Consider the following 25,954-nt stretch of genomic DNA (forward strand, 5'->3'; position numbering starts at 1 on the left):
CTTTTTAAAATCACGCAGTTTTATAGCTCGATTAGGTATGTTCTTCTCTGGATACCTCTAGTATTAAAGCTGAGTCACTTTTATTAATTCTTGAAGGGAAACTGAAAATCTCCTTCACGAGAAAATCCACATACTCTCAACAGTTGTGTTGCAAAACATGTGAGACAGGCTAGATGCCTACAGCACAGTATTAAGTGAAAAGAGAACATCTGCAAACAGAAATTTATCCACAGAATGCCTTCCATTTTCTGATTGATTATTCTCTCTGAACTCTGTATTAGCTTATGGTTTGGGGTAAACTGCATTCCTGGTTTTATTTGTGTGAGATGTCTGCCTAGGAAACCACAGAAAACACTTTCAAGAGTATTTTCAAAGGCTGGCAGGACACACAATCATCACCTTAGCACTATTCCTGGCAGAACACTGCACTTGTTTATTCATGTCAGCTCGGTTTATGTATGGCATCCTCCCACAGTGACAAGAATTGAGGTCTGTGGGAGTCAGGTGATGCCAACTTCAACAAAGTCGGCTTAAGATTTTCTCTGCACATGGAAACAACTAGGCAAACAGCTACTGAGGTGCTGACGCTCCTTCTCCTGACTTCTGTGTCTTGGATGATGTTGTCTCAAGCCTGGGTTAACCTAACTGCTTTCACAGTAATAGACTGCCATGTCTTTAATTATGCATGGCAAGTAAAATCTTACAGTACAGCTCAGGCAACTGCTAGTCCTTCGTATAACAATGGGCTTGCTAACTTGACCTGCACATACCATCCAATTTCCCACAAAGCTTTAGCAAAATAAGCGCATTTGTTGCCACCTTCAACACAACAGCCTTCCTAGGTACAGGTACAGCAGGTACCTCTCTTCAGTGGGGTACCATACAGAAGACTTAAATTTCTTCACTGTAAGAACGATGTATGAAAAACTGTGTTGGGAACCATTGATCTGTCTTCACAGAATTTTCCAGTAGCAGTAAATAATACTCTATAACTCTGTTCCTAATATGTATAGCCACACATTAAGCATGTACAATTCCAAATTTCTAAGAAAAACTAGTACATTAGTAGCTCCAATTACTACCAGAATAAACACAATAAATGACATAATATTTAATTTAAATATATTCTTAAGCCTTTTTTAAAATCTTAGCTTTCAGAATATTCCCAAGTTATAGCTTAGGGAAATCACTAAAATGCTCACAAGTCCACAGTGAGTTTCAGAACTGACTCAGGAGCTTGAGTCAATAGGACTTAGGTTGCACACATGTTTTTTCTCATTTTTACCATCATCTCCACTGTACAGTAGCAGTCAGTGTATTATGACACTGGTGATTCCCACTCCGGTTTAAGAAGATGTCAGTGATGACTAGAAAAAAAAAGTGCTCTACTCTTTTCCTGAGACTGAGTGATTCTTCCCATCTACCTGCCATCTGTTCAAACCATGGCTGAACTATTGATTTAGATCACCAAACCAAGCCATACTCCATATCAGAAGGTACAATCTCCCTTGTGTTATATCCAAGCCCTGATTTCTCTGTAATGGCAAAATTCAAAATTTTTATTCTCTGTTGGTATGACTACATTAATGGCAGCAAAAGGAAAAGACAGAATATCAGTCCTGAAATATGTGTTTAGAGCTTGCTATCGTTTCTAACGAGAGCCAGCTACTTTTAAAAGTAGATGTTGAAGTAATTCTATCTATGTCAGCACTCAGAATTCAAAGGTAATTGAGAAATGCACAAAGATGCAAAATTATATTTGGTATGCGAGGTGAAAGTTGCTTTTATCCTACTGTAGATATTGCCATCTGAAATCTCCAAGTACCTGAAATAAGTACATTTTAAAAAGGATCAGTTTTCTGACGTTCTATTACTATCTTGCAAACATATCATATAAACACAAAAAAAGAGTTAAGCTGTTTTCCTGATAGCATAGTCTGTAATTAAGACTTAAAAGCTATGTTTACTGACTGATTTTGAATGCAGTGGTAGTGCACAAGACTTAATTCTCTATTTTTGACATTGACCTATCTTATTAATTACATTCGAGTTGACTCTTCACCTTCTTATACAAATTGCAGCAATATCCAGTATGGTCTGTAGAAAACTGAGAGTGAATTCTTCATGAACATACAACACCCAGTTATCTGGACAACTTAGATTACATGACTATGCCATAGGGCAGAGGCACACACACCTGGCTTTGTGCAGAGCCTGTTTGGTTTTTGCTAGGGGTTATAAACTCGGTGCAGGACAGATGTACCGATTCCAGGGCCTGCTCAGGTCAGAAATCAGTTCAACTGTTCTTCCACCATCTCTAGCACAAGGTATTAAATACCTAAACATGGTGAACTCACTCCTGTGAGCTGAGCTTAATGTTTGCAGGTGTCAGCATAGGTCTTCATGTAGCTGGTGCTAACAAGTCTTGTTAGAGACACCCAGCTCCCGTTTGCACATTCCTCACTAAACATGATCCACTCCCTAACTATCTCTTATTCAGGACAGTCTACTTATTATAGTTTCAAAATGCCAGTATAAGCCCAAATACAGACAGACCCTTAGAGAATTTTATGTTTTACTGAGACATTCAGAGCAAATAAAATACTTCCGGAGGACTGGATTAATTTTTCTACTGAATATTAACCTGAATTTACCATATGGAACAACAGACCAATTACAGAACCATGCCAGCTTGGGCAGTATACAAAAATGAAGGGGAATGTTCTCACTGATTAATTTAACCTCCCACTGAAGCCACATACCTTCTGGCACTGACCTAAGCTGAAGAGGTCATTGGGCAAAACACAAACTTTATATGGATGAGGTCTTAATTCCAAAATAAATATTGACTTATTTTTTGTTTTGTTTACAAAGAGTTTGTACATTTTTAGAGCTATTTTTAAAGGTTCCTTCACAAATTGAAAAATTAACCATAATATCCTCTCCACCCAATAGCCCTCAAGATAAATACCCCACAAACAGCTCACTGTTCTTTGCAGTTCTAGCATGGCAGGTGACAAATCCATTTTTGAGATACTATACCAACATCTTTTCCCCACCTACCTGCAGTTCTCTTTAACAGAAGACTGAAAGGCAGAGGCTTATGAAGGTATGCTCTTTTCTTTCAAAATGTTTACTTAAATATGACTTTAAAATACCAATCCCCTATGAAGATGTCTGCCAATATATGACAGAAAACGTACCTCTCTTCCTCCTCACAACTCTCTCTAGGTGTCTTGAGAGAAGCTAGTTATGTTTTAACATTGACCAGTGCTGTCAACAAGTGAGGCCAGGCAGGATCTCACATTCCTATCCTATTCCCAGTGAAAATTCTTGTATAGAAAGATACCTTTTCCTTAAAAAAAACCAAATACATCACAGGATGCAATGACAAACATCTCAATGCTGTATTTTATCAATGTGTTTCAATCTTATACTTGAGAGGATCACTTGTGAAAACAGAAGAACGGTAACTGTATATGATGATTTATGATCTTTCTGTCAAAAACATCAGCAAGTATGAAAAAGACGTGACTATCTCAAAAAGTATAAATCTCTTCTTGGAATTACATAAAAATTCTCAGGAACATAAATGGATCACTCTAAATATCTACTCTGATATAATGGAATCGCCTGACAGTCAATAACTCCGTGTTAGAGCCATACCAGATTGCTACATCTTACTGTGGAGAACACGCTAGACTGTACTGAATCCATTAAATCTATCATACAAACAGCATTCTAAAACAGTATCGTTAATGTTTTAGCTCCACAGCAACTCCTTACTGAAAGACAGACAGAAAATCATCTTTCATCGTTACCGTAGTTGTTACGTTTCACTTACAATATCTGGAAGCAAACTATGTGAATAACCTAAAAGCAGTAAGTAGAAAATCTCTGTCTCTCTCTCTTCCCCAGAACCCCCTGCCTTTCAGCCACTTTTTATTAGTAAAAAAGAGTTTGCACATTTTGGAAGAAGAATCCAATGTGGTTTTGCATTGTGGTGCTATATGAGACTCGCATGTGGAAGAACCCAGGGAAGAACAAATATTCTCAATGATTATTTAGTAATATTACAAGTTTGAGAATAGAATAATTTTCTGTGTTAAAAAACTACTTTGGCTTTCAGCTAAAATCAAATCAAAATGTGCTGAATAACTATCAAGAGTATCTATCACTGGTATATAACCAAGTCTTTTTGGTTTTAAGTATTTTGTTTACATTCCATATGTTTTATTTGAATAAATGTTTACCTACCATAACAGCTGAAATTATGACCATCTACTGAAGTCTTTTAACTTGTTAATAAATACATTCTTTCAAGAACTTCATCTCTCATGGGAAGAAAAGTACTGCTTTTTATTATTCAAAAGTAAGAAGAGAAATGTGTTTCTAGCTTCGTAGGATTGTCACAATACTGCACAGTGATTTAATATATCTATATTCTTTTCAATCACTGTAATGGATCAAAACCTGCAATTTACATTTTAAAATGTTTATTTACCTAATACCTACTTCCAATTATATTTTGAAATGTAAATATTTTTTAAAAAAAACATGTACAAATCTAGGGTACATTTCTGAGTAGCAAAAAAGAATGAACAAATTTAACAAGAAATTTATGATTGTAAACTACCACACTTTCACAGTTATACCAAATAATGCAATTTCAACTTCTACATAAATCTGAAAACAATCAGAAAAGCCATCTTAGAAGCATGATTTCTGCATGTGGACAAGGCCATGTGCACCCATAGATTCACTGAACATGGCTAAGGGAAAGCTACATAAGAGTAAAAAGTTCAAGTAAATTCTCTTACACTTTTGTAATATGGAATCTTTCTACCAGTGTTAGGCATGCAGAAAATTTGCGGATATTTCACAGCTCCTTTGACTTTTTGCTGTTTTCACTGTAATAACACAAATATTTTTTGATGCATGACCGCCATCTTTTGGACTTCTACTAACACTACAATCTTCCAAGCCAGGGGATTGAAATGCTGTCTTCACACATTTCATGTTTGTGCTGCAAGAATGTCCAGAAGTAATAAATTTATGCTATATTTATTATCCATTTGGTGTTCAGATATACACTTGCGTCTTGCATAATATGGGAATTTATTAAGCATTAGTTATCAAAACACAGTTTTGGAAGTATTTTTCCTTTATCTTGGAATATGCATTATAAAACATGAAAGTCTGTATTTCAGGTGTAAGCACAGGCTTACAGACCAGAATGCCTGTACATGCTGACAGTAGTAGTGAAGCCTCAGTGAGTTGTATACTACTGGAATGCTCTTCCTTTCTCTGCTCTCTTTTAGCTACAAGGTCATTGAAAATAAATCTCCCCAGCTCAGGCATTGCAACTACCAATTTATCTGTGCCTAGGAAAAATAGTATTAGTGACTGGATGTTAGTGGAGAATGTCGTACAAGTGTGTATTCATCCACAGGAATATGCGTGCACTTATACACACATATTTGTCTTTATTATACACACACATTTGTCCCCTAGCCTAGAGAATCAAACATATAATCAAAGATGCAATGTGCTCACAACAAGCAATATTGAATGGCTATGGGATTGTATAACCTAAGCAAGAAGAAAAGAAAGAACGCTTTTAATCTCTTTCTCTGTGATAGGTCAATAAGTACACAATTGCCTATTTCACCTCTGTCTGCAGGATGGCAGCTCTTTGCTCTTTAGCTGTAAGAGACTCTTTCAGAACTTCAATATGCTGCTTGCTGTCAGAGAACTGATTTGTGAGGGTCTCCAGCTTAGTCTGCAAGGCCAGCAACTCAGTGTCTTTGCGTGACAGCTCCTGTTTCACCTGACCAATCTGAAAAAGAAAGAATAGACGGGCAAAGGAAAAAATAATTTATAGCTTCCTTACAAAAATAACTATAAATTCACATAACTACCAACAAACAGTACGATACTCTACACTTAACCCACAGAATTGTGAAGCCTTCAGTTATCTTGAATGGAAGGCCAGCAAAAATTTGTGTCATGAGCAAAAGATACAAGGAAAAAGGTGGGGGGGTGAGCAATAGCATCAATTTTTCAAGAAAGGTTCTTTTTAACAGAGTCAGTCTATTCTTAGTCATCTTTCAAACGACTGACGAAAACCAGTTACTTAGCAGGGATAAGTTTTTAATGAAGATGAAGCACAACTGTAATGAGAAAGTACCCTTACCTTACAATATCAGAAAAGATTATACACCTACTAGTCTCTTTCAGAAGCATGTTGTTTGCTTTGAAATGTCAAACCAGCGAGTCTCCGTCCATCTCTCCATCTATCAATCCAGCTTCACGCTCACAGAGTACATAAAAACACCTTTACTTTTCCCACTATTTACAAAACCAGCATTTAAATCTTCTAAGAAATACCTTTTAATTTATGAAAGCTTCTTAAAGCAGATGCAAATATACATCAAAACAACATGAAAACTATTTGTGGAATTGCACTTTGTTGAGAGCAATTTCCTAGATTTAATTTAGTGAATTATATCAGTACAGAAATGCCAATTTATTTTAACAAATGTAGGTTGGATTATCATTTAAAAAGGCAAACAGTTAGAAATGTTAAAAGTAAAGCATTGAAATGAGATGAAATCTCATTCTAAGTGCAATTATCACCCAGGAAAATTTTGATGTAAATCTGAAGAAAAAACTTTTTTTTATTGAAGAGGACAGGGAAGTCTAAATGTAGACTTATGTCCAAGTTTATAACCAACCTTCTGGTTTGTCTCTGATACATCTCACAGAATAAAATAGCAATATTTACTTTTACATATTATATAGCAGAGGTGGACATATCTCTAAACAGTTTTCCCTTTTTTAACTTGAACAATTTTGTTTGGGACATTAAAAACCCCAAATACCTCAATCCCAGAAGTATGTTGTCCAATGCTTCAAAACAGAAATTGAAGGACATCACAAACTAAAAAAATTGTCCAGGTCATCCTCCATTTTGGGGAATGTGTCAAGAACAAAATTAAATTGATATAAGCTATAATTTATAAATTTTTAATTTTTATTTTTAATTAGACTAAATGCACATACTAGTAGAAATAACAGAGGAAAAGCTTGGGTAAATGTGGTTTAATCTTGACAACACTGTTTCAAGAATGGGCACTTAAAGAAAGAAAACTCTTTACTGAAGAGTATTAAAATAGCATCAAAGGTGTATCATCAAGGACTCCAGTGTTCCAGTGTGAAACAGCGTACATGAAGAGTTAAGGAAGAAAGGGTTTGGAAGAAGGAGGACGTGTATCTCAAAAAACCCTCACACAAACTAATTTTTTAAAATGTAATAATGGGAAGGAGTATAAGAAGAATTTAATTTATAGAAGTATCCAATAGTTTATTGTTCACTTAATTAAAAAATACTAGGTTGTTTCTCTCATATTTTCACTAAAAGCAAGCATGTCCACAGAATTATTTCACCACATATTTAAATTAGATACAAAAGTATGGATGTTAGCAGCGCTATTTCTGCTGTCAGCTACTGGCCAATACAACCAGTTGCACAATACTGCTAGGCACAGCAGAACAGCTGGGAAGAGATCAACTGTTTACTGCTAGCCATGTAATCAAAAAAGCCTCCATAAAAATTTCAGATGACTCAAACTTTTTCAACTAGTAGGTAGCCTGAATTATAGTAAAACTTTCTCAAACCAGTTTGGTCTTTCATTGAAAAGATTAATTCTTTTTTGGGGTCATGTCAGAAGAGATGTTTATCCTAAATACTTGTGTTTGGGTGAAATGCTCTCATCTAAACACAAACACATTTCATTACATTAAAATTCCCAAGAAGCACCCTAAGATCATTCTCTCTAGAAAAACCCTTTTCAGAGCTGTAAGCCCACACTGCCAATGTGCTAAAGCTCTTCAGGAAGAATGCAGTGCATACCATTCCCAGTTGCAAGAGAAGTTAAGACAGCATTAAGTGCTCACATCTGTCTTCTCAGTGAGACACTATGATCACCCAGCAAATGCACTAATTTCACAGCAAAGGAATAACCTGCATTCATGCTGCTAAAATTAATCAGTTTTAAAAAGCGTTCAGCATCCAGCTTTTGTTATTTTTTGTGAAACAATGTTAAGAGGTTTCAGCGCGTTTTCAAATTATTTTTGTTCTACTAGGGAAAGAAAATCTCTTTCAAAGTCTGGCCCCAAAATGGGTGCTGAATACTTTTGAAAATCTGCTTCAATAGAGAAGAATAAGTTACTGCTAAAACAGCTCATACCATTAAAAAACAGTAACAAAACAAATACAGATGTTCAGTTGAAGAGTGATGTTATGGACACGAAAACCATGTGAACGAAAAGGCAGCTACAAGGCTGAGCAGGCTGTTAGTTCTACTGTTATATCAAGTCATAAAGAAGGTAAGAGAAGAAAAGCTATCCCAAAAGCCAGAGAGCTAGCAAGCCCCAGTGAATGGCCACTGCACACAAAAGATAAATCTTACTGCAGAGACCTCGGCCTGGAGACCAGCCACTCTTTTTTTCAGGTCCTCCCCTTGAGCCTCTTTGGCACTTAGCTCTTCCTTCAGTTGCTCTACCTGTCACGACATTGTTATGCTTTTAAGTATTTATCATTTGTCAGCTTCTAGTTAACCTGTTTCAATCCAAGTAACTAAAAGTGACAAAGAACTGAACAGAAAGATCAAGACTGGTCACTCATTTTCTCTTCCATTCTTCGTTAAGTCTTCTCAAAAGTTTAATGTCAGACAAGAATTTGACTATGAAACAAAGATGTATAGTTATGGTTATGTTCATATATGTCAAGTATGGGGCACTTCACCCAATGGGTTTGAAACTGGAATTCATGAGGAAATTAGGACAGGAAAAGGGACATTTTTCAGTTTAAGAGAAATAAAGTTAATTGTCAAGATACAGCCACAGATGACTATACAACACAATACTGAAAAAAAATAAACATTGTGTAATTACAAAACAAGGAGGACAGCAAGATATTGAGATTGGAGCTGGCTATGAGTCATGAGTGAATAGTTATCAAATAGGAGCAAATTTTCTGCAGGAAAATAAATGAGCAGACACAATAGACAGAGAGATCCAGAAACTGAGTAGCTGAACGGATCTATAGGCCCACAGAGGTAGAGGAGAAGGGGAAATCGAGGCATTGTTAACAAGGGAAGAAGGAAAGATGAAAGAATGTAAGGAAGATGTCCTAAAACCGTCTCTCGATTTTTAATTTGAAGGGGGTATCCTTCAGTTCCTAGAAGCAACTCAGTGGGATAAAGGGCAAAAGTATAGAAGAACAGATGTGGTTATCTTGAGGTCAACCAGTGAGCTGGCGTGAGGGAAGTGGAAGAAACACATGCTTATTACATGTTTCTACTTTAGGGCAAGTAACACTCTCCAAGAAACCTTCTCCAGCATTCTTTTTTCAACAAATAATTTCAAGCAGGACAAATGCAGTAGGTTACTCTGGAGGGGTGTGAGAGAGCAGCTGTGTGGTGTTTAGCTGCCTGCCAGGTTAGACCATGACAACCTAGTAGAGTAATTTTCAACCTCTGTTCCAGGGATTTGTATACTGCTTGCAGGGAGTGTGCAAAAGCTAACTAATAAAAGCAGGACTGCTCACAATATACTTAAATTTACTGTACAAGGTGGCCTGAATCTTTATTAGAAAATGTTAGGGCCCACTAAAAGACTGAGAAACACTTTTTTGGGAGAAACAAGGAATGAATTGACTTTTTAGCTATAGACAATTCAGTAGTTAGTGTCCATCTTTATACCTGAGGATCAACATATCTCACTGCTGTATTTGTCCTGTATTCCCAACAGTATAAATTAATGTTGGCACCAGCAGTGTTGTACAATCTACTCTCATTCTGACTTGAAGGAGAGTGTAGCAGAAAGCCATTACAGTGACAGTTCATGCTCTTTTCAGCCTTTACATAATAAAAAGAGCTACTGGTTATAGTACAACAGTTGCAAAAAGAAAGACTCTTTTTTCAACAGACTACATTTGAAAATAGTCTAGACCAAATATAACCTAAAACTGTAATGAATTAGCAATGGTCTAAGGATAAAACCAAAATCCTTCTGAAATAAAGTCAAGTGTGGCAGTAAAAGCAGAATTTTGGCCATTGACCTTCCTGAACAACCATTATAATATTTTCAAATTTGAATTTAAAATTTTCTTAAATATTTTTAAGTTATTTTAGTGGCTTCATGGCAGAATACAAATAAATTCTGTTTGCCAGCACTTGAATGGGAACCCAGACCGTAACTCCTTACTGAAGGATGAAAATTTCTCTCATCTGTTCGCTAAGCTGTTTATCTTATTACTGTAATTTGTTTTCTCAATACCTTATTTTTCATGAATTTGGAATGACTACGGTACACCTCCATTTGCTTCATTTCCTCTTCACGTTCCTCTGTGCTCAGAGCTCCATTTGACTTCAACATCTGAATCTCCTCTTCCAAATCCCGGAGGCCACGCTCCATGGAAGAAATTTTTGAATCCTGAAAATGATTAGAAGAGACAGATAAAGATACATAATTAGATTATTTGTTAACATACCACTGGAGTAAAAAAAAAGGAAATAATTTGTTGGACATGTACCTGCCCTTGAAATTTACTCCTGAAGTTCCTACAGAAATCAGTTAACACCTCTTTATATAGCATCTGGCTGAGTGCTCAAGTACTCATTTTCCAATTTTTTTATACCTTTCAAGGAAAGCAAGTTTAGTACTGAAAGAAAATATGGCTAGGTGCAGGGACACAGTATATGATGAATAAATAAAGGAACATGAAAAAAGGTTGCCTTGTAATGCAAAGCCAGCATAAAACAGAGAAATTTAATTCTAATTGAATGAATAGCAAAATGTGACTGCAAGAATGGCAAAAAAATGGGGAGTTGGTACTAGTAATTTAAGTGGGGTCACAAATGGAGAACATAAAAAGCACCAAAAGCAAGGAAAAGATGCAACAATCTAGTTTTGAGTGGACAATCTAGTTTTGAGTGGATAAAGCAGTAGAGGATCCTTCAAGTATTCTGCCTCACATATACAACATATAAAACATTTCCATTCTTAAGAAATATGCATCTGCAAAAATAAAAAGTCACTCTACCATTATCCTCACAGTTTTACAGGACAATCAGAGGTTTTCAATATACTTGGTTTACTGTTTCTCTAGAAGTTTCATGTGTTAGGAACAGCAAGAACAGATTCATATAGCACACATAGCTTCATACATACTCATGAACATGGATATGTATTTATGAATTGTAATCTCTTAAAGTGGTCTATTTTTTCTATTTCATTTCTCTAAAATATTTTGTCTTTCTTGAAATACAGGTAGGATTTGAAACTATCCTCCATTCTTTCATAGGCCAATCCGTCATAATTTTTTTGTGTCTGATAATCAAAGCACAGCTGAAAAAAAAGCATGAAAGATTTTCACATGTAGGTTTTCATTCATGAGAAGATTTTTCTAAAGGACCATTATGACGATCTAGTCAGATCTCCTGCTTAATTTTTGATGCTTAAATTAAAGTCGGTAAAGTGGACTTTTGCAACAAAAAATTAGAGAGATAGTAAGGTGAAGTGATATGTTGTAATTTACAACAGTATTTTGTTTTAGCACTCACATGATTTCCCAGAAATGCTGGTGTTTCTCTTTTGATAGTGAAGATGGCTTATTGTTACCAGATGTCCAATTAGTTTTCATTACTATGGACCACAAAGATGACTAATAAAAGGAAGACAGTAAATGAAAGGCTCCAGAGTAGAAAGATGGGAAATTACTATGGAAAACATTGAGATGGAATGGAAAGAGTTGAAAGGGAAAAGAAGAAGGAAAATAAAAGAAAAAGGCACAGATAAAGGAGGGAGAAAAGGGGGATACAAAAATGGAAGACAATAGTTTGCAAAGAGAGTTTCCAATTTTTTAACTGCATTTATCCAAACCCTGTCTGATGTACTTTATGGCCCAACACAATAGGAAATATGATTGCATAAAGCTGTGTAAACCACACACTCTACTTGTGGCTCCTGAGCTTTTGGCAAATTGCCATTGTTCCATTAGATACTTGTGTTAATGGTTTAAGAATTCAATCACAAATTCATCTAGAAAAATTAGGTTTACAATGACATGCAGACATCTTCCTAGCTATATAACCCGTTCTTTAAGTGGGTTTTGAGTTTGCAAATTGCTAACTTTGTTGACATGCAGAATGCAAAGCAGTATTTCAAATGTTGATACTGTAAAAAGAAAATAACCCACATCATCACAAAAACCTACTAATCCATCATTCCCATCCTCGTAATACAATGGACTCTCGATTAACTGAAAGAAATCCGTATATGCTGCTCCAGGCAGACAGAAAGCAGGTTTCTATCGTATCATGAAGCGGCTCTGTCTATTCACTGATCAATAATAAAAAATAAAATAATAATAGATAATAAAATAGTATAAAATAAATACAGTTATTTTAAATTAGAAGACTGACAGAAGTATATAGTATTTGGTAGAGTCACCTCTCATATGAATCCCCATGTTCCAGAGAACAAACCCTACTGCTCCCTATATGCAATCATTTACCTTCATCTCAATAACGGTTTGCAGAGCCTTTGTCTTGGCTGTGTCAGGAGCATTTTCAAATCGACGATGGATCTCCTGTACCAGCAGAAAAGAAAGCAAGAGTTATCCTAATAGCATTTTGTCCCACTTACCAAATACAAACAAAATTACTGTAAGCTTCTCTTTCTAATACATAGCATAATTCAATGCTGCTTTCTGATGTTACCAGTTCATACATTTTGTTTTATCATTTCTCATATCAAAGAAAGGGTAGGTGAAAGTTCATTCAACAGAATCACAGCCTCAGTTAAAAAGGCACAACAGCAACTGCATCTTTGACTACCTACTTACTGAAAATCAACTGTTGAATTGACAGCTGAGTCTAGTAAAACCCCCTATCACCTGCCTGCTAAACTAATCTAAACTATTACTAGTTTCTCATGGAAGACATCCACATAATTTATTTGACTAGATGCTTACTGAAAACAATAATGCTGTGGTTTCTGTTTCAACAAGCTGTAGGGTGCAGCTGTGTTGATAACTCTCTTTTTCCAACTTATTTACCCCAGAGTAGCAACATTTAATTATGCATCATGAAAATCTTTCTCCACTGGGCCTTGAACATAGCTGGAAGTATATGACTGGATAGCACATTGCTCTAGAAGCTCAGAGTACACAGACAGGAGGACACAAAAGTCCACGTGGTATTTCTGTTGACAAGAATTCACAGAATGAGCATGCTTCAAACTGCTTGCTAAGCAATAAAATGATAGAAAGCTGAAACAACTTGTTCTACCATATAACGTTGTTGGTTTCAAACCAACAAGTGGGAATACAGGAGAAACAATATAGTATCTATTCCACTTTTTCGTTATTTGTCTTAGAATAGTATTGTCCTTATACCACACACTAATGTTAAATGTAGGAATGTGAATACTGTTAGAATGTTAATATTATACGACATAAAAATACTGTGGTGCCCATAGAGTATGAACTGTGGTAACAGTTAATCTAACAACAAATTGTATATGTGTGCACACACACAGCTTAGCCACCCACTCCCCTCAAACACCTAAAAGACAAATCCAAAAAGCCATCCACAAACTCGTATTTTCTATGGACATGGTGAAGAGACAACATTTTGTATGGTAGTCATACATGCAACTGGCTCCATAAGATTAATTATTTGAATGAGACTTGTAAGATTGTTAAGTGTTTTTACATAGCTGTGAAGTAAGCAAGATAGAAATGTGCAGTGATATGACAAGGGCCACAAGAAGAATTTTGCATAAATTTGGCACAAGGCCATTTGCATAAATTGATGTCTGTGAATGGTAATAATAAGAAAATCCAGTAGAAGGTTTGTCTGTCTTTAAATACTGTACTTGTGTATTTCCTTAGAAGCTCTTTTTACAAGTATGTTCACAGTGTAGGGGGGTATTTTCTGAAAAAAACCAAAACAAAAAAAACCCCCCAAAACCCCCAACCAAAAAACAAACCTCCTGAAAAAATAAACCAGAAAACCCCTCTACGTGTATTTGTTTCTCCCATAGTCAACAGATAACTTGAGAGCCTCTGGTCACGTATCAACCGACACCAGAATGGAGCAATACCATTATTACTCTTCTACTTAGCTGTACCTGCATTCACATAATGGATTTACTCAAATCTAAACAGTCTAGCCAGACTTTTCTTCTGGCCCAAGATGTCCTCTATCAGCCTGTAACATACATGCCAGAAGAAAGGGTAGTGTGCATTCCTCTCTGCTATTTTTCTCAACTGATGTTCAAAGCACAGCATAATCAGTAATTTCTCATCACCAGCCCTCCACATTGTTCGTCTCTAGCACTCTTCCACTTTTCCATCTGCCTACAGGGTTAGGAGCATGCTTCTTTTTGTCTACAGTTAAACAGATGCAGCTTCTACCTATTCAACAGGTTTTAAATCAAGTGAGGCAGCCACTTTATCTTTAATATGCTGATGTTAAATCTAAGGAGGGGAACATACTACATTGAGATGCTTTTTCGGGGGGGTTGATCATAGGGTGATCTGAAGACTGCAGGCATTATCTCTGGGATCATCTCCTTAGTAGAGCTGTAAGCTTTTTTGAAGCAAACAGGAGTCAGCCCAACCAACTGAATCTTTTTCTACTGTTTCCTGTGCCCACACTCAAAAGAAGAAAAAAGAAGCTGTCAGCATACAGGATATCATCAGTACAAGCTGGACCAACATCGTCATGTCACTTTTATTACCTACTCCATCCTCAGCATTTTTCTTGAGACACATCAATGAAACTACTTTTCTAGTCTGTCTCCACCACTTACTATGCAAGTTGCCACCTCTTCAGAGGTAATATTTTAGAGATTCATTAGGTTATGCTGCTATACCTGCTTAGAAGAGAAGCTCATCATGAGGCTGAATTTGCTTTAAAAATGTCATTTCAACTAAGCATAGGACAGTCTGCCACATACTCTGCCCATAAGAAACTCAGAGCTTATCTTACTACCCTCAATCAAGGATCAGAGACAAAAATCATAGCGCTACATATTGCCTTAATAAGAATAAGTTATGATGAGCTTCTAACACTCAAGACCAGCCTAAGCATTTAGAAATATCACGGGGAGCAGATCCAACATCCTCCACCTGTTTCTCAGTACCCTTACCAGGACCTGTCATGAAAAAAAACTGTTCTTCAGTGTCCTTGGTCTTCCTCTATAGGGAATAATCTCGGCTGCCTTCCTTAAGGTAGCTGTGGTATATTTTCCCTGTTTCCACCTCAGCCAGCTCTAATGTGTTTGATTCAAGAATTGCACCATAATTCCAAGATACTGTAGCTGTCAGTCCTTCTCATGAGCTCTGGATAGTGCGAGTTTCTGTCTTGTCACTGGCACAATGTTATTACAGACACCTTTTTGATATCTTAGCAGGTATGACTCTGTAGCCAGACTGAAGCCTTCAGAAATTTTCAAAGGATGCTTTTGTACAACTCAAGTGATAAGAATGGCTTCCTCCTGAAAAATCTCCGTAATTGAAGTTTGCAGAGTGGACACTAGGGACTGCATTCGTGCATTCACCAAACAGTGTATTTCTGGAGAGGCATCCGGATCCTTTATTGCTCTGGAAGAGCAGGCCTGTATCTATTTGGCTGAAATGAACAGCACTGCTTGGAGCGATCCATTGTGCACGTACACAAACATCTGAATAAGAAAGAAATGTGACTTCTGACTATCCCTCTCAAGAGGCTTATACATGCCTCACATCCTCCAGCCCCTTCTGAGAATTCTCAAGTCTTTTCCTGAGATTCCCAGGCTGAGAGGAAGCAAGAAGGTAAGACACACACTGTGCTTTTTGTAAACTCATGTGTGGCACATAAAGTGAGGTGGTATTTGAGAACACTCGTTGCATTACACTTTCTATATTGCCGTAATACCAAAATATTCTGTAATCTCTGCTTGGCTATGAGAGCACCTAAGAATATACATATAAACGACACAACTCCAAGAATGTCTTTTAACTCCTTTGAGAGGAGACTAGTAAAAACAGTCCACTGCTGAAGACACCCCAGTCACATCTTGGCAGCACGCTCAAATTCATGTCCGCTTAAAAAAGAAAAAAGTTATATGGGAGGATAAGAAGAGGATTTGAATCCCCCAAATTTTAGAATTAAAAAGAAGTTGCTTTTCCTAACTTCAAAACTCATGTATGGGAAAAAGGGAATAATTCTGAAAACGATTCTTTGAGCTTAAAAAGGTAAAGAAAGATCCAAGAGCGAAAAGTATCCTATTCTGAATTGCATGAGCTTTTACTAAATGCAGAAAGTTGTATCTCCAGCTGTTCCTGTCACATCAGTTGTACAACCGTCCAAGGACTGTTATTGTAGAATAAAATAAAACAGCTTTGTCATGGTTTAAGCCCAGCCACCAACAAAGCACCACGAACCCGCTTGCTCACTCCTCCCCTGCCCCAGCCCCAGTGGGATGAGGAGGAGAAAACATAAAGGAACGCTCGTGGGTCGACACAAGGACAAGGGAGGGATCACTCACCACATATGGTCACAGGCAAGACAGACTCAACTTGGGGATAAACAATATCAATTGAATTTACTACCAATCAAAACAAGGATAATGAGAAGTAAACCCAAATCTTAGAACACCTTCCCCCCACCCCTCCTTCCTTCCCAGCTCAACTCCTCTCCCAGTTTTCTCTCCCTCCCCCCTGCATGGGAATGGAGGTTGCAGTCAGTTCATCACACGTTGTCTCTGTCGCTCCTTCCTCCTCAGGGGGAGGACTCCTCACTCTTCCCCTGCTCCAGCGTGGGGTCCCTCCCAGGGGAGACAGCCCTTCATGAACTTCTCTGGCATGGGGCCTTTCCGCGGGCTGATCTTCAGTCACAGGCTGCTCCAGCACAGGCTTTCCCATGGCGTCATGGCCATCTCGGGGGCATCCACCTGCACCAGTGTGGGCTCCTCCCCAGGCTGCAGGTGGGCATCTGCTCCCCCGCTCCCCTCCATGGGCTGGGGGGGGACAGCCTGCCGTCTTGTCTCACCACGGGCTGCGGGGGCATCCCCTCCTCCGGCACACCTCCTCCCCTCCTTCCTCACCGACCTCGGTGTCTGCAGAGGGGTTCCTCTCACATCCCACTCCCCTCTCCGCTGCAGGTTCCCCTTCTGAAATCTGCTCTCCCAGAGGTGCTACCACCATCGCTGATGGGCTCGGCCTGGGCCTTCTCCCGTCTTGGAGCCGGGGAAGCTTCCAGCAGCTTCTCACAGGCACCGGCCCGGCGGCCCCTCCCCTGCTAACAAAACACCGCTACACAAACCCAAACTAAGCCTCATAATAGAGAATAAATTAAAACAAATTCTGTCAACTTTTAGAAACTGAGAAAATGAAAAATAGGAAGGTCAAAAAATAATATGCCAAAAGTCTAACAATATATTAGTTTTATTTTAGTAGTGCAATTACATACTAGATAATTTCCAGTTGTGCAGAGACATGGTCTCTGACCTGAGAACATAAAAGCAACCACTACTATAGAAATGGAAATAGATGGAATACACAGTAGGAGAACAGCACGTCACTAAAGGGATGCTGACATACAGTGTCTGCTTTTTACATTGCACAGCATTTTCCCAAACAGAAAATTCTTCTAAGCTTTTTCTTTAGAAATGCCTGTATCTCCACTGTCTGATGTGATGCTTTTGCACTTCGGCAAAGGAAATGTCCTACTTCTATCATCTTGAGTAATTCCACTGTGATTTGGATGACATGACCTGCTGAAAAACAACACCTCGCACCTCTCGATTACATAGTAAAGACTTAATTTTGGCAACATGCCTACAATTCTAAAGAGCCTGAGAACAGGGCCACAGGCAGGCCAAACCTCCCTAGAACAGATTTAAGTGTGGCTGCCGAAGGAAGGTTGTGCACAGGTATCCTTAATTGTGAAATACAGGTTACATACTTATCTTTCAGTGGCAGAACAGAGAAATATTAATATATCATCTCTGATGTATTCAGAATCTGTTGTGGACACACACCACCACAGATGAATGAAAATATTTTCATCTTCAAAACAAGACTTTGCACAATAATTAAAAGCATAGGGCCACACACAGATATCAGGATCAGAAAAACACAAAACTAATCCTTCATTCCTTGCAAGTTATCCATTCTGATAAAGTAATAAAGCCTTATTCCTTTGTTCTACTTTTATACAGAAAGGACTTTCACATGTAACTGATACTGTTCCTTAACAGACTAGTAAACTTCAACACCTTCTTACCTTTGAATGCAACTTAAATTATTATAACAAGGGATGGCTCTTAATATATATGTTTTGTGTTTTTAATGTTTTTATATGTTCAGTGATTCCTTTCTTTTAAAAAAATATAACAGAAAGGGAGAAGCAGCTACTTGTTCCCAAATTTTGTGCAACAAGCAATGCTTTTCACTGTTAATTATTACTATTAAAAATACACACCATATTTCAGTTTAGCCAGTGGGAACTTCTAGCCACCATGTATCAGCACAACATTGCCAAGAATATTGAAGAATGCTCTATTATGCAATTTCTGTTCCAAGTTTCACGTTTAATACCCCATTATTACAAGCTAGTAGAGTTTCTACAATTCTTTCACATAAACAAGAAAAGCTTTAAGTGGAGGGACACCTTATCACCCGTTTGGCAATAGTGCTACCACTACAGGTATACTGTGTCCACTTTGTGTGTCTACAATTTAAAAATAATATTGCTATATTGAAGGGAGTTCAAAACAATGACTGCAGGAGCATAATTTTTCTTTAGAAAAAATATAAAAACAAAAATTATTGTGCAAATCGATCACAACTTTAAAGTACCTTCACAGGCAACAAAATTTCAAAATGGGTTGTTCTGTCCAAAAAGCATTGATTCAATAACTGGAAACTGAAGGTTAAAAATAGTCAGAAGTTTTAAACAGTGTAGCCACCTTAACCAGAGTTGGGGGTGGTACTTCATCACTACCAATTTTTAATTAAGAATAGCTATTTTCCTTTAAAAAAAAAAATCTACCTCAAAATAGATAGAAACTAAAAGTGTGCATCATATTACCTTACATCTGCCAAGTAGGTCTGCAAGGTAGCACAGTACCCCTATGAGAAACAATACTGTAATTTTTCTGGTCAGCATAATGCATAATTACATAGAACAGCTCATCAGACATACTAAGAACACTGATATGTAAAGAATAGCTGTGATCAAGTGATTTTAATACACCATAAAGAATGACAAATTCTGTGGTTTTTTCTTGACCAAGAAATGCCAAAGTAATTGAAAATTAGAGAATATAGTTTAGAATTGAAGGAGTCCTCAATACTGAGCAGTATCAGCACTATGTCTTTAAAATGTTAATAAATTACACACATGTGCATAATAGTGAACGAAGGAATGTAATCAGATCCTTTTCTTCCTTCATAACCTGGCCATACCATTCATTGTTATTCCCTTTGTTACTCCTGTCTCTGATTTTGCATGGTATTTGGAAAAAATGGGAAGGTGCACTTTTAAGCAAGGAAGTTTTTATAGTGGAGTAAGCTGTATGCTTAAAAATACAGCAACTTCTCTTTCAGTAGCACCACAAGGTAAGCACTTTCCAAAGCAAAAAAGGACATGCCTTCCGTTTCCTGCAGAACCTACATAAACAGACAGCACGTATCACAGAGAATAAGGAAAATATGCTCTTTCATACATTAATTTCTTTTTAAAAAAATTGACAAAAAAATATCATGTGCAATTAAAAACACAGCTGTAATTCCGACTTTTTTTATCTTAACTGGCCTACCCATGTCTTTACATGATCAAATATGATGTTCTGTGCAGGATCTTTGCATCATTCAGTGGACTGGATAGTTTTAGTTAACTAAAAAATATTTGGTTTCGTTCTCCAACATGTAGTTCAGGACTTACTGTCGTTCTTTTATAAAGTGACACATAAGACATTCCAAACTGCAATGCCATTAAAAAAAGCAAAATGTATAAAGAATAAATTATGCATGCGCTCAAGTTGCAATAGCCCAATTTCTCAAATTTTGTTCTACAAAAGCTCTACGTGTTTTAAAAGTACTTCTAGACAGATCGAGTGTTTCTAATAAAGACACAACTATTTAAATTATCTTGATTTAAATCACTTCTCCCTGCTATCCTCTTCTGAAAGGTCAAAAGAATGAAGCAGCAGCAGAAAAAGCAAAAACTTAATTTTTTTTTAATTCATCAGAAAGATGTCCCCTAGTATGATGGTAGTAACAGTTCCAGTTACTGAATCAATCTATCTACTTCAGCAAACCAAAAAAATTCGCTCTAAAAGTGTGTCTTATTTATGTTGCAAAATCTTAGAATAGGACAAAAGTGTTCTTTGAGATAACTCTAATTGCTCCAATTAAAATTTCTAAATCCTTCTCTATGCCTGGAGCAGAAAAGGGTAAGAATTTTAACACACACATGGAAAAAGAAGTTCTTTGCAAAACTTGTCACAGTTAATTAAAGTCTGCTTAGATAAGGCAAACAGCCTTTCTCTTCACTGGGCATTGTTCAGCAGTGCTCCGATGGTATGTCTACACAGCATATCCATCCTTTCTCACTAAGCTCCTTGCTGCTGCTCTTTAAACATCACATTATCAAGTTTGATAATCTAAAGCTAAGTCAAGTATACTTATGTTATAGCCTAGTGTGCCTGCTTGCTGCTCTGACAGACATCTACCCTAAGCGGAGATGTAATAGAGTGCTTGCAGAAATTTGGTGTTACTTCCTAGAATAAAGTGAGCACTGTTCAATTCAAAATAGCTACAAACAGGGATCAGTTCTTGTAATAAGGCCATACTAGATAACTGTAGTACAGTTCACAAACAGGACTTTATGCAGTTACCATTCCAACAAACACTGAAAATGAAAAGAAATAATAGCTTTTTCTGCCATAGCCTCTTTCCTTAAGTTCATTGTAAATGAGTGCCCTTATGAATGACTCATTTCAGTGACTGCTTTACATACAAACCTACCCTTTATTTGTTAAGCACTATATCCCTAACTCCTTAATTCAGTTTTGCACTCAGTTGTATTAAAAATCCACCTTGTTTGAATGGGCCCAATTATTTAAAAAAAAAAAAAAAATCAAAACTGTAATTTACTACCAAACACAGTTTTTTTGTGACACAAGTGCAAAGCTACTGTTGGTTTCCTTGTTGCACACCACAGTAACATGCAAACCTTGAACCTAGAACTGACTCCTGAAGAAACCTTCTAGATAAACAGGCACCTTTCTGTTTCCGAGTAAAGGGCTGTAGTCAGCCATCTGTCCCAGACCTGGATTCACAGTTCAGGGAACAACTGTCTAATTTTTGTCTATCAAATCAAATGACTGTTTCATTCTTTATGATGAACTATGTTGCCATTCTATTACACTGATATTTCAATGAACACCTCACTCCACATTCAGTACCTGCTTAGCCTTAAAGTTTGAGCCAACCACTCTCTTTTCCCAGGAGAATGCTATGGCTACAACATCACAGTTTGACTTAAAGGGAGACTTGTTTTTGGCCTCTTGCTGAAAGTACTGACAACAGCCACATACAGCCCATCACAAGTCACTTGCAGGACTTACATATCCTTCATTATAAATATGTGGTAAAACTGTTATGAAGGAAGAACTAGCACTGTGCATGACTTCTACCGCACCTATTCAGGAAAAGCCAATGGTTAGGACCATGTATATTATCAAGACTCTGAATATATGTTATACAAGGCATAACGGGATTGATGGCTTCACAGGTATATTGGGTAGATACCAATAAGCACACTGGCCAATGAAAAGAATAGAATACATTTGGGAATTTCTCCTCATACATCCTCCTTAGTTATGATTTGAGACATCAAAGGATATCCCTACCTGCGCAGGAGAAATGCAGTGATATGTCAGTATATCCTGGAGACTCCAATTAGTATATGCCACAGCACCGTTGTGAACAAAAGACGTATTTGGCTTGCAGAGTTGTCCTGGTTTCAGCTGCAATAGAGTTAACTGTCTCCCCAGTAGCTGGTACGGTGCTATGTTTTGAGTTCAGTATGAGAAGAATGTTGATAACACTGATGTTTTCAGTTGTTGCTCAGTAGTGTTTAGACTAATGTCAAGGATTTTTCAGCTTCTCATGCCCAGCCAGTGAGAAAGCTGGAGGGGCACAAGAAGTTGGCACAGGACACAACCAGGGCACCTGACCCAAACTGGCCAACGGTGTATTCCATACCATGGGACATCCCATCTAGTATAGGAACTGGGAAGTGGGGGCGGGGAATCGCCGCTCGGGGACTAGCTGGGTGTCGGTCGGCGAGTGGTGAGCAATTGCACTGCGCATCATTTGTACATTCCAATCCTTTCATTATTGCTGTTGTCATTTTATTAGTGTTATCATTATCATTATTAGTTTCTTCTTTTCTGTTCTATTAAACCGTTCTTATCTCAACCCACAGGTTTTGCTTCTTTTCGCGATTTTCTCCCCCATTCCACTGGGTGGGGGGGGAGTGAGTGAGTGGCTGCGTGGGGCTTAGTTGCTGGCTGGGGTTAAACCACGACAAGAGTATTTATGTCCAGTAGCAACCCAGAGACAAACAGGTCATCAGATTAACTACTGTTGTAAAGTCTGTGCTGATATCCCTTGTGAAGGAGTAAGAAAATGGGACAACACTGCTAAAGTTGTTTGGCAAATATCTGACAATAATACACAATGAGCAGTTTCTTTTTGTTCCCCCTGGGTAGAACTAATACAGATAGTTTTGGTTTTATCCTTTCTTCTAGGCAGATGAGAAATTTGGCCTAAACCTTTTTCTCTAAAAACTCTCAAGAAGTTACCTCTTTACTGACTGTGACGCCAGAAGTATATGATTTCAGTTCTTTCTTCAGATACACATTCCTAAAGACAGAGAGCAATAAACAATTCAAAAGAGAAAGGTTTAACCAAGTTGGTGTAATGACGTTGGACTGCCCTTACAAATCATAGTTTGCTCAAAGTACTCCAAGTGTCTAGAACACCAAATGTAGATACAATCACATCATATTCTGCCATAAGTTGCATCGATATTTGGTGTATCTATTACTCTGTGTAGCTGAGAAAAAACATGTTTCTATTCAGTGCATCTAGCATTTGGGGCGCGGGGGTAGCAAAAGCAAGGACATTGTCAAAAAGAGCACAGCAAGCTTCGTTATCTTTAGAGCTACGTGCTGTCACTGCCATCACTGATAATTCTACAACAGGTGAGTCTGGAACAAAGAGGTGGCAGTTAACGTAACTTGGGAGCTATTCTGGAATCTGTAGTCCAGCTGCTGGATTTCATCAAGTATTTCTTGCTGGTATGATAATAATCTTGTTTCTGAAAGTTAAGTCTAAAATACCAACAATAATATGGATAATTTTCACTAAGACTTCAGAAGGGGTATTCAAAATAGCAGCCATCTTTTTATAAGCTATGAAGCTTAGGCTTGTTTTCTAGGGTAGAGGAATGTGACACAGCCACAGTCATCTGCAGAAGTCAGAGCATCCAGATCCATGTCTGTGTTCAGATGTTCAATGAGACATTTAATTTTTCATTAATTTTGTGTTAATGAGAGACTGTCCTCTGTATCAGTGAGTTGCCAAATACATCCTATGCTGGATACAAGATCTTTCCTATGAACTTGTATGGAAAGATTGCTTGAGTTCCCCAGAATTCAGAACATTTGGGAAAAGCCCAAGAGAATCAAATTGCTTACAGAGATACCTCTCACTATCTGCAGAAGAATCCATTTCATAACCTGGATATGGGAGACTGAGACAGTGCTCAGGGAGATGATCAAAGATATGCAGCATCTTCTGTATGAAGTACAATTAAGTAGCATTGGACTTTCCAGCCTGGAAAAAGACAGAACTTGGAAGGGATATAACAAATCTAAAATTGTGAGTGGCACACAGTCTTGGTAGCGATCACCCGTTCACTCTGTCTTCCAGTGCAAGAGCAAGAGGCTGTCAATGAAGCTACTGGGAGACAGGTTCAAGCCCAGAAGAAATGAGGCAGGTTCTTCCTGCAACAGAAAGTAGGCCTGTAGAACCACTTACCAAATGATGCTACAGCTGCAAAAGTTTACACGGGCTCAAGAAGACACTGACCATGTACTCAGATGGCAGATCCATGGAGGATACTAAACTGACAAGTCACAAAAAGTTCAAGAAAACCCTCATCTGTAAATAGTTGGGAAGATGGGACAGCATTACAGACAATTATCATGTTTGCTTTGTTCTTACCCTTTCCTGGGTGTCTGCATATGGCCATTATGTGAATGACCTGAACCAGTACAGCTATTCCTACATTATGATCTTATCAGAACCACAAGTCCAGATTTTCTAAGAATTTCTTTTCCCTAGGAAATTAGTGCAATCTTTAGTACAATTGCAGTAATTGCCATAGCCGAAGAAATCAAAGAATTCACATTTAATTTTCAAGGTCAGACTGCTGGCTGCTGCACCTGCACCGTCTGTCTGAAAAACCATCTGATGACCTTGAGTCTCAAAATCATGCTTCTAATTACATGTAGGCTTCAAAGTTGAAAAATGAAGGGAAACCTTTTTGCTTCAAGATGCAGATCTTTGTTGTTATTCCCAGCAAAGATTTTTACCAGGAGTCTAACACACTTGTAAAATCAGAAACAGTACTAGTGGATTCTGACATCTCAGAACTTGCTTTAGTTCTGAGCGGATGGTCAACACTGCTATTAAAGTTTTTCTCAGCTTTTTGAATGTGTTAGAACATGAAGTATAAACGCTAACCTTCTATGCACATGCAAATCCCTTTGAGTTACTAATGCTTCCCTTAACAGCAGTATTTAAAGAAGAGTTTAGCATGCCTTTCCAGATACTGGGAATGCTAGATATAGAATCATCAAGCAAGTAGATTGATTTCTTCAAGGCAGCTCAAAAATTCCATAGTTAGTATCTGGGGTAGCAAAGGGCTAAAATAACCTAAAACTATGGAAATATAGATAAACATATAATAGAAGATTAGCTGAGGAGGGTGATGCAGATAAACCTAACAGGTTCTGCACAGAGCCAGCTTCCAAGTGTGGAACAGTGATAGCAACTCTGAACCAGATCCTGCAGCGCAGAGCAACTTGGTGCTCAGGAAGTCAGATGCAGTCAGCTACAGTTCAGCAACATCCCCTGATTTTCTCCACCTTTCTGGAGCCCCAAGCATGAGACCTGAGTTTCATGCAGACAAGCCTGAGTTCAGTTAGCTCAGTCTAGCTCAGAACTCAAGGACAACACACTAACAAAACCCTTTCTGATGTGACCCAGTTCCATAAGGAGATCATTTGGCATCTCTGCACATGGCACCATGTTTCCAAGGCTACTAGGGTGCTCAGCTTCAAGGCTGGATCCAACACCGTATCAATAGCTTGAGCTACAAATTACAGTATACCCAGCTTACCCTTCTCAATGTATTAGAGCTGGGTGTGCAGCAGGAGTAATTAGTTTGAAAAGTTAGATAAACAGCATTTGCACTGTCAAAGTCAGTAAGTCATCTCTACCTTCCCCAGGAAATCTTTTACCATAAAGGCTAGGATTTAAATGATTGATGATTTCCAGATATGTGTGAATGAAGCAAGAATTCTTATCTCTCAAGATCTACTCATCAGTAGCAGAAACAAAACGTAACCACATTCCTAAAAAATTACACAGCTCCTGCCAGCTTTTCATTTGTGTTGCTGGACTTAAAGCAGAAACAAATGGAAGCCATTTGGGGCTCTTCCTGAAATAGATACAAGAATTGGAACAGAATTATCATTGGTTGCTAAATAAAGGAAAAACTGTAGTGTAGAAACTCTGGAATCATATTATCTT

At 37.8% G+C, this 25,954-nt stretch overlaps 1 protein-coding gene across 15 annotated transcripts in view; it reads right to left on the reverse strand.

Annotated features, from left to right (window-relative positions):
- ERC1 (ELKS/RAB6-interacting/CAST family member 1) overlaps positions 1–25,954 on the reverse strand; it is a 317,835-nt gene that overhangs the window by 214,482 nt on the left and 77,399 nt on the right. For 11 of the 15 annotated variants that reach the window (XM_052789054.1, XM_052789067.1, XM_052789053.1 and 8 more), the window contains 4 exons: positions 12,584–12,658; positions 10,345–10,500; positions 8,484–8,567; positions 5,672–5,839 (listed from right to left, as the gene is read on the reverse strand). In XM_052789054.1, the coding sequence (XP_052645014.1) occupies positions 5,672–5,839; positions 8,484–8,567; positions 10,345–10,500; positions 12,584–12,658 (483 nt within the window). The remainder of the gene's footprint in view (positions 1–5,671; positions 5,840–8,483; positions 8,568–10,344; positions 10,501–12,583; positions 12,659–25,954) is intronic. The other 4 variants (XM_052789061.1, XM_052789065.1, XM_052789064.1 and 1 more) reach the window with 1 other exon arrangement.

This window comes from Harpia harpyja, chromosome 6 (assembly GCF_026419915.1).
Source record: "Harpia harpyja isolate bHarHar1 chromosome 6, bHarHar1 primary haplotype, whole genome shotgun sequence".
Lineage (NCBI taxonomy): Eukaryota > Metazoa > Chordata > Aves > Accipitriformes > Accipitridae > Harpia > Harpia harpyja.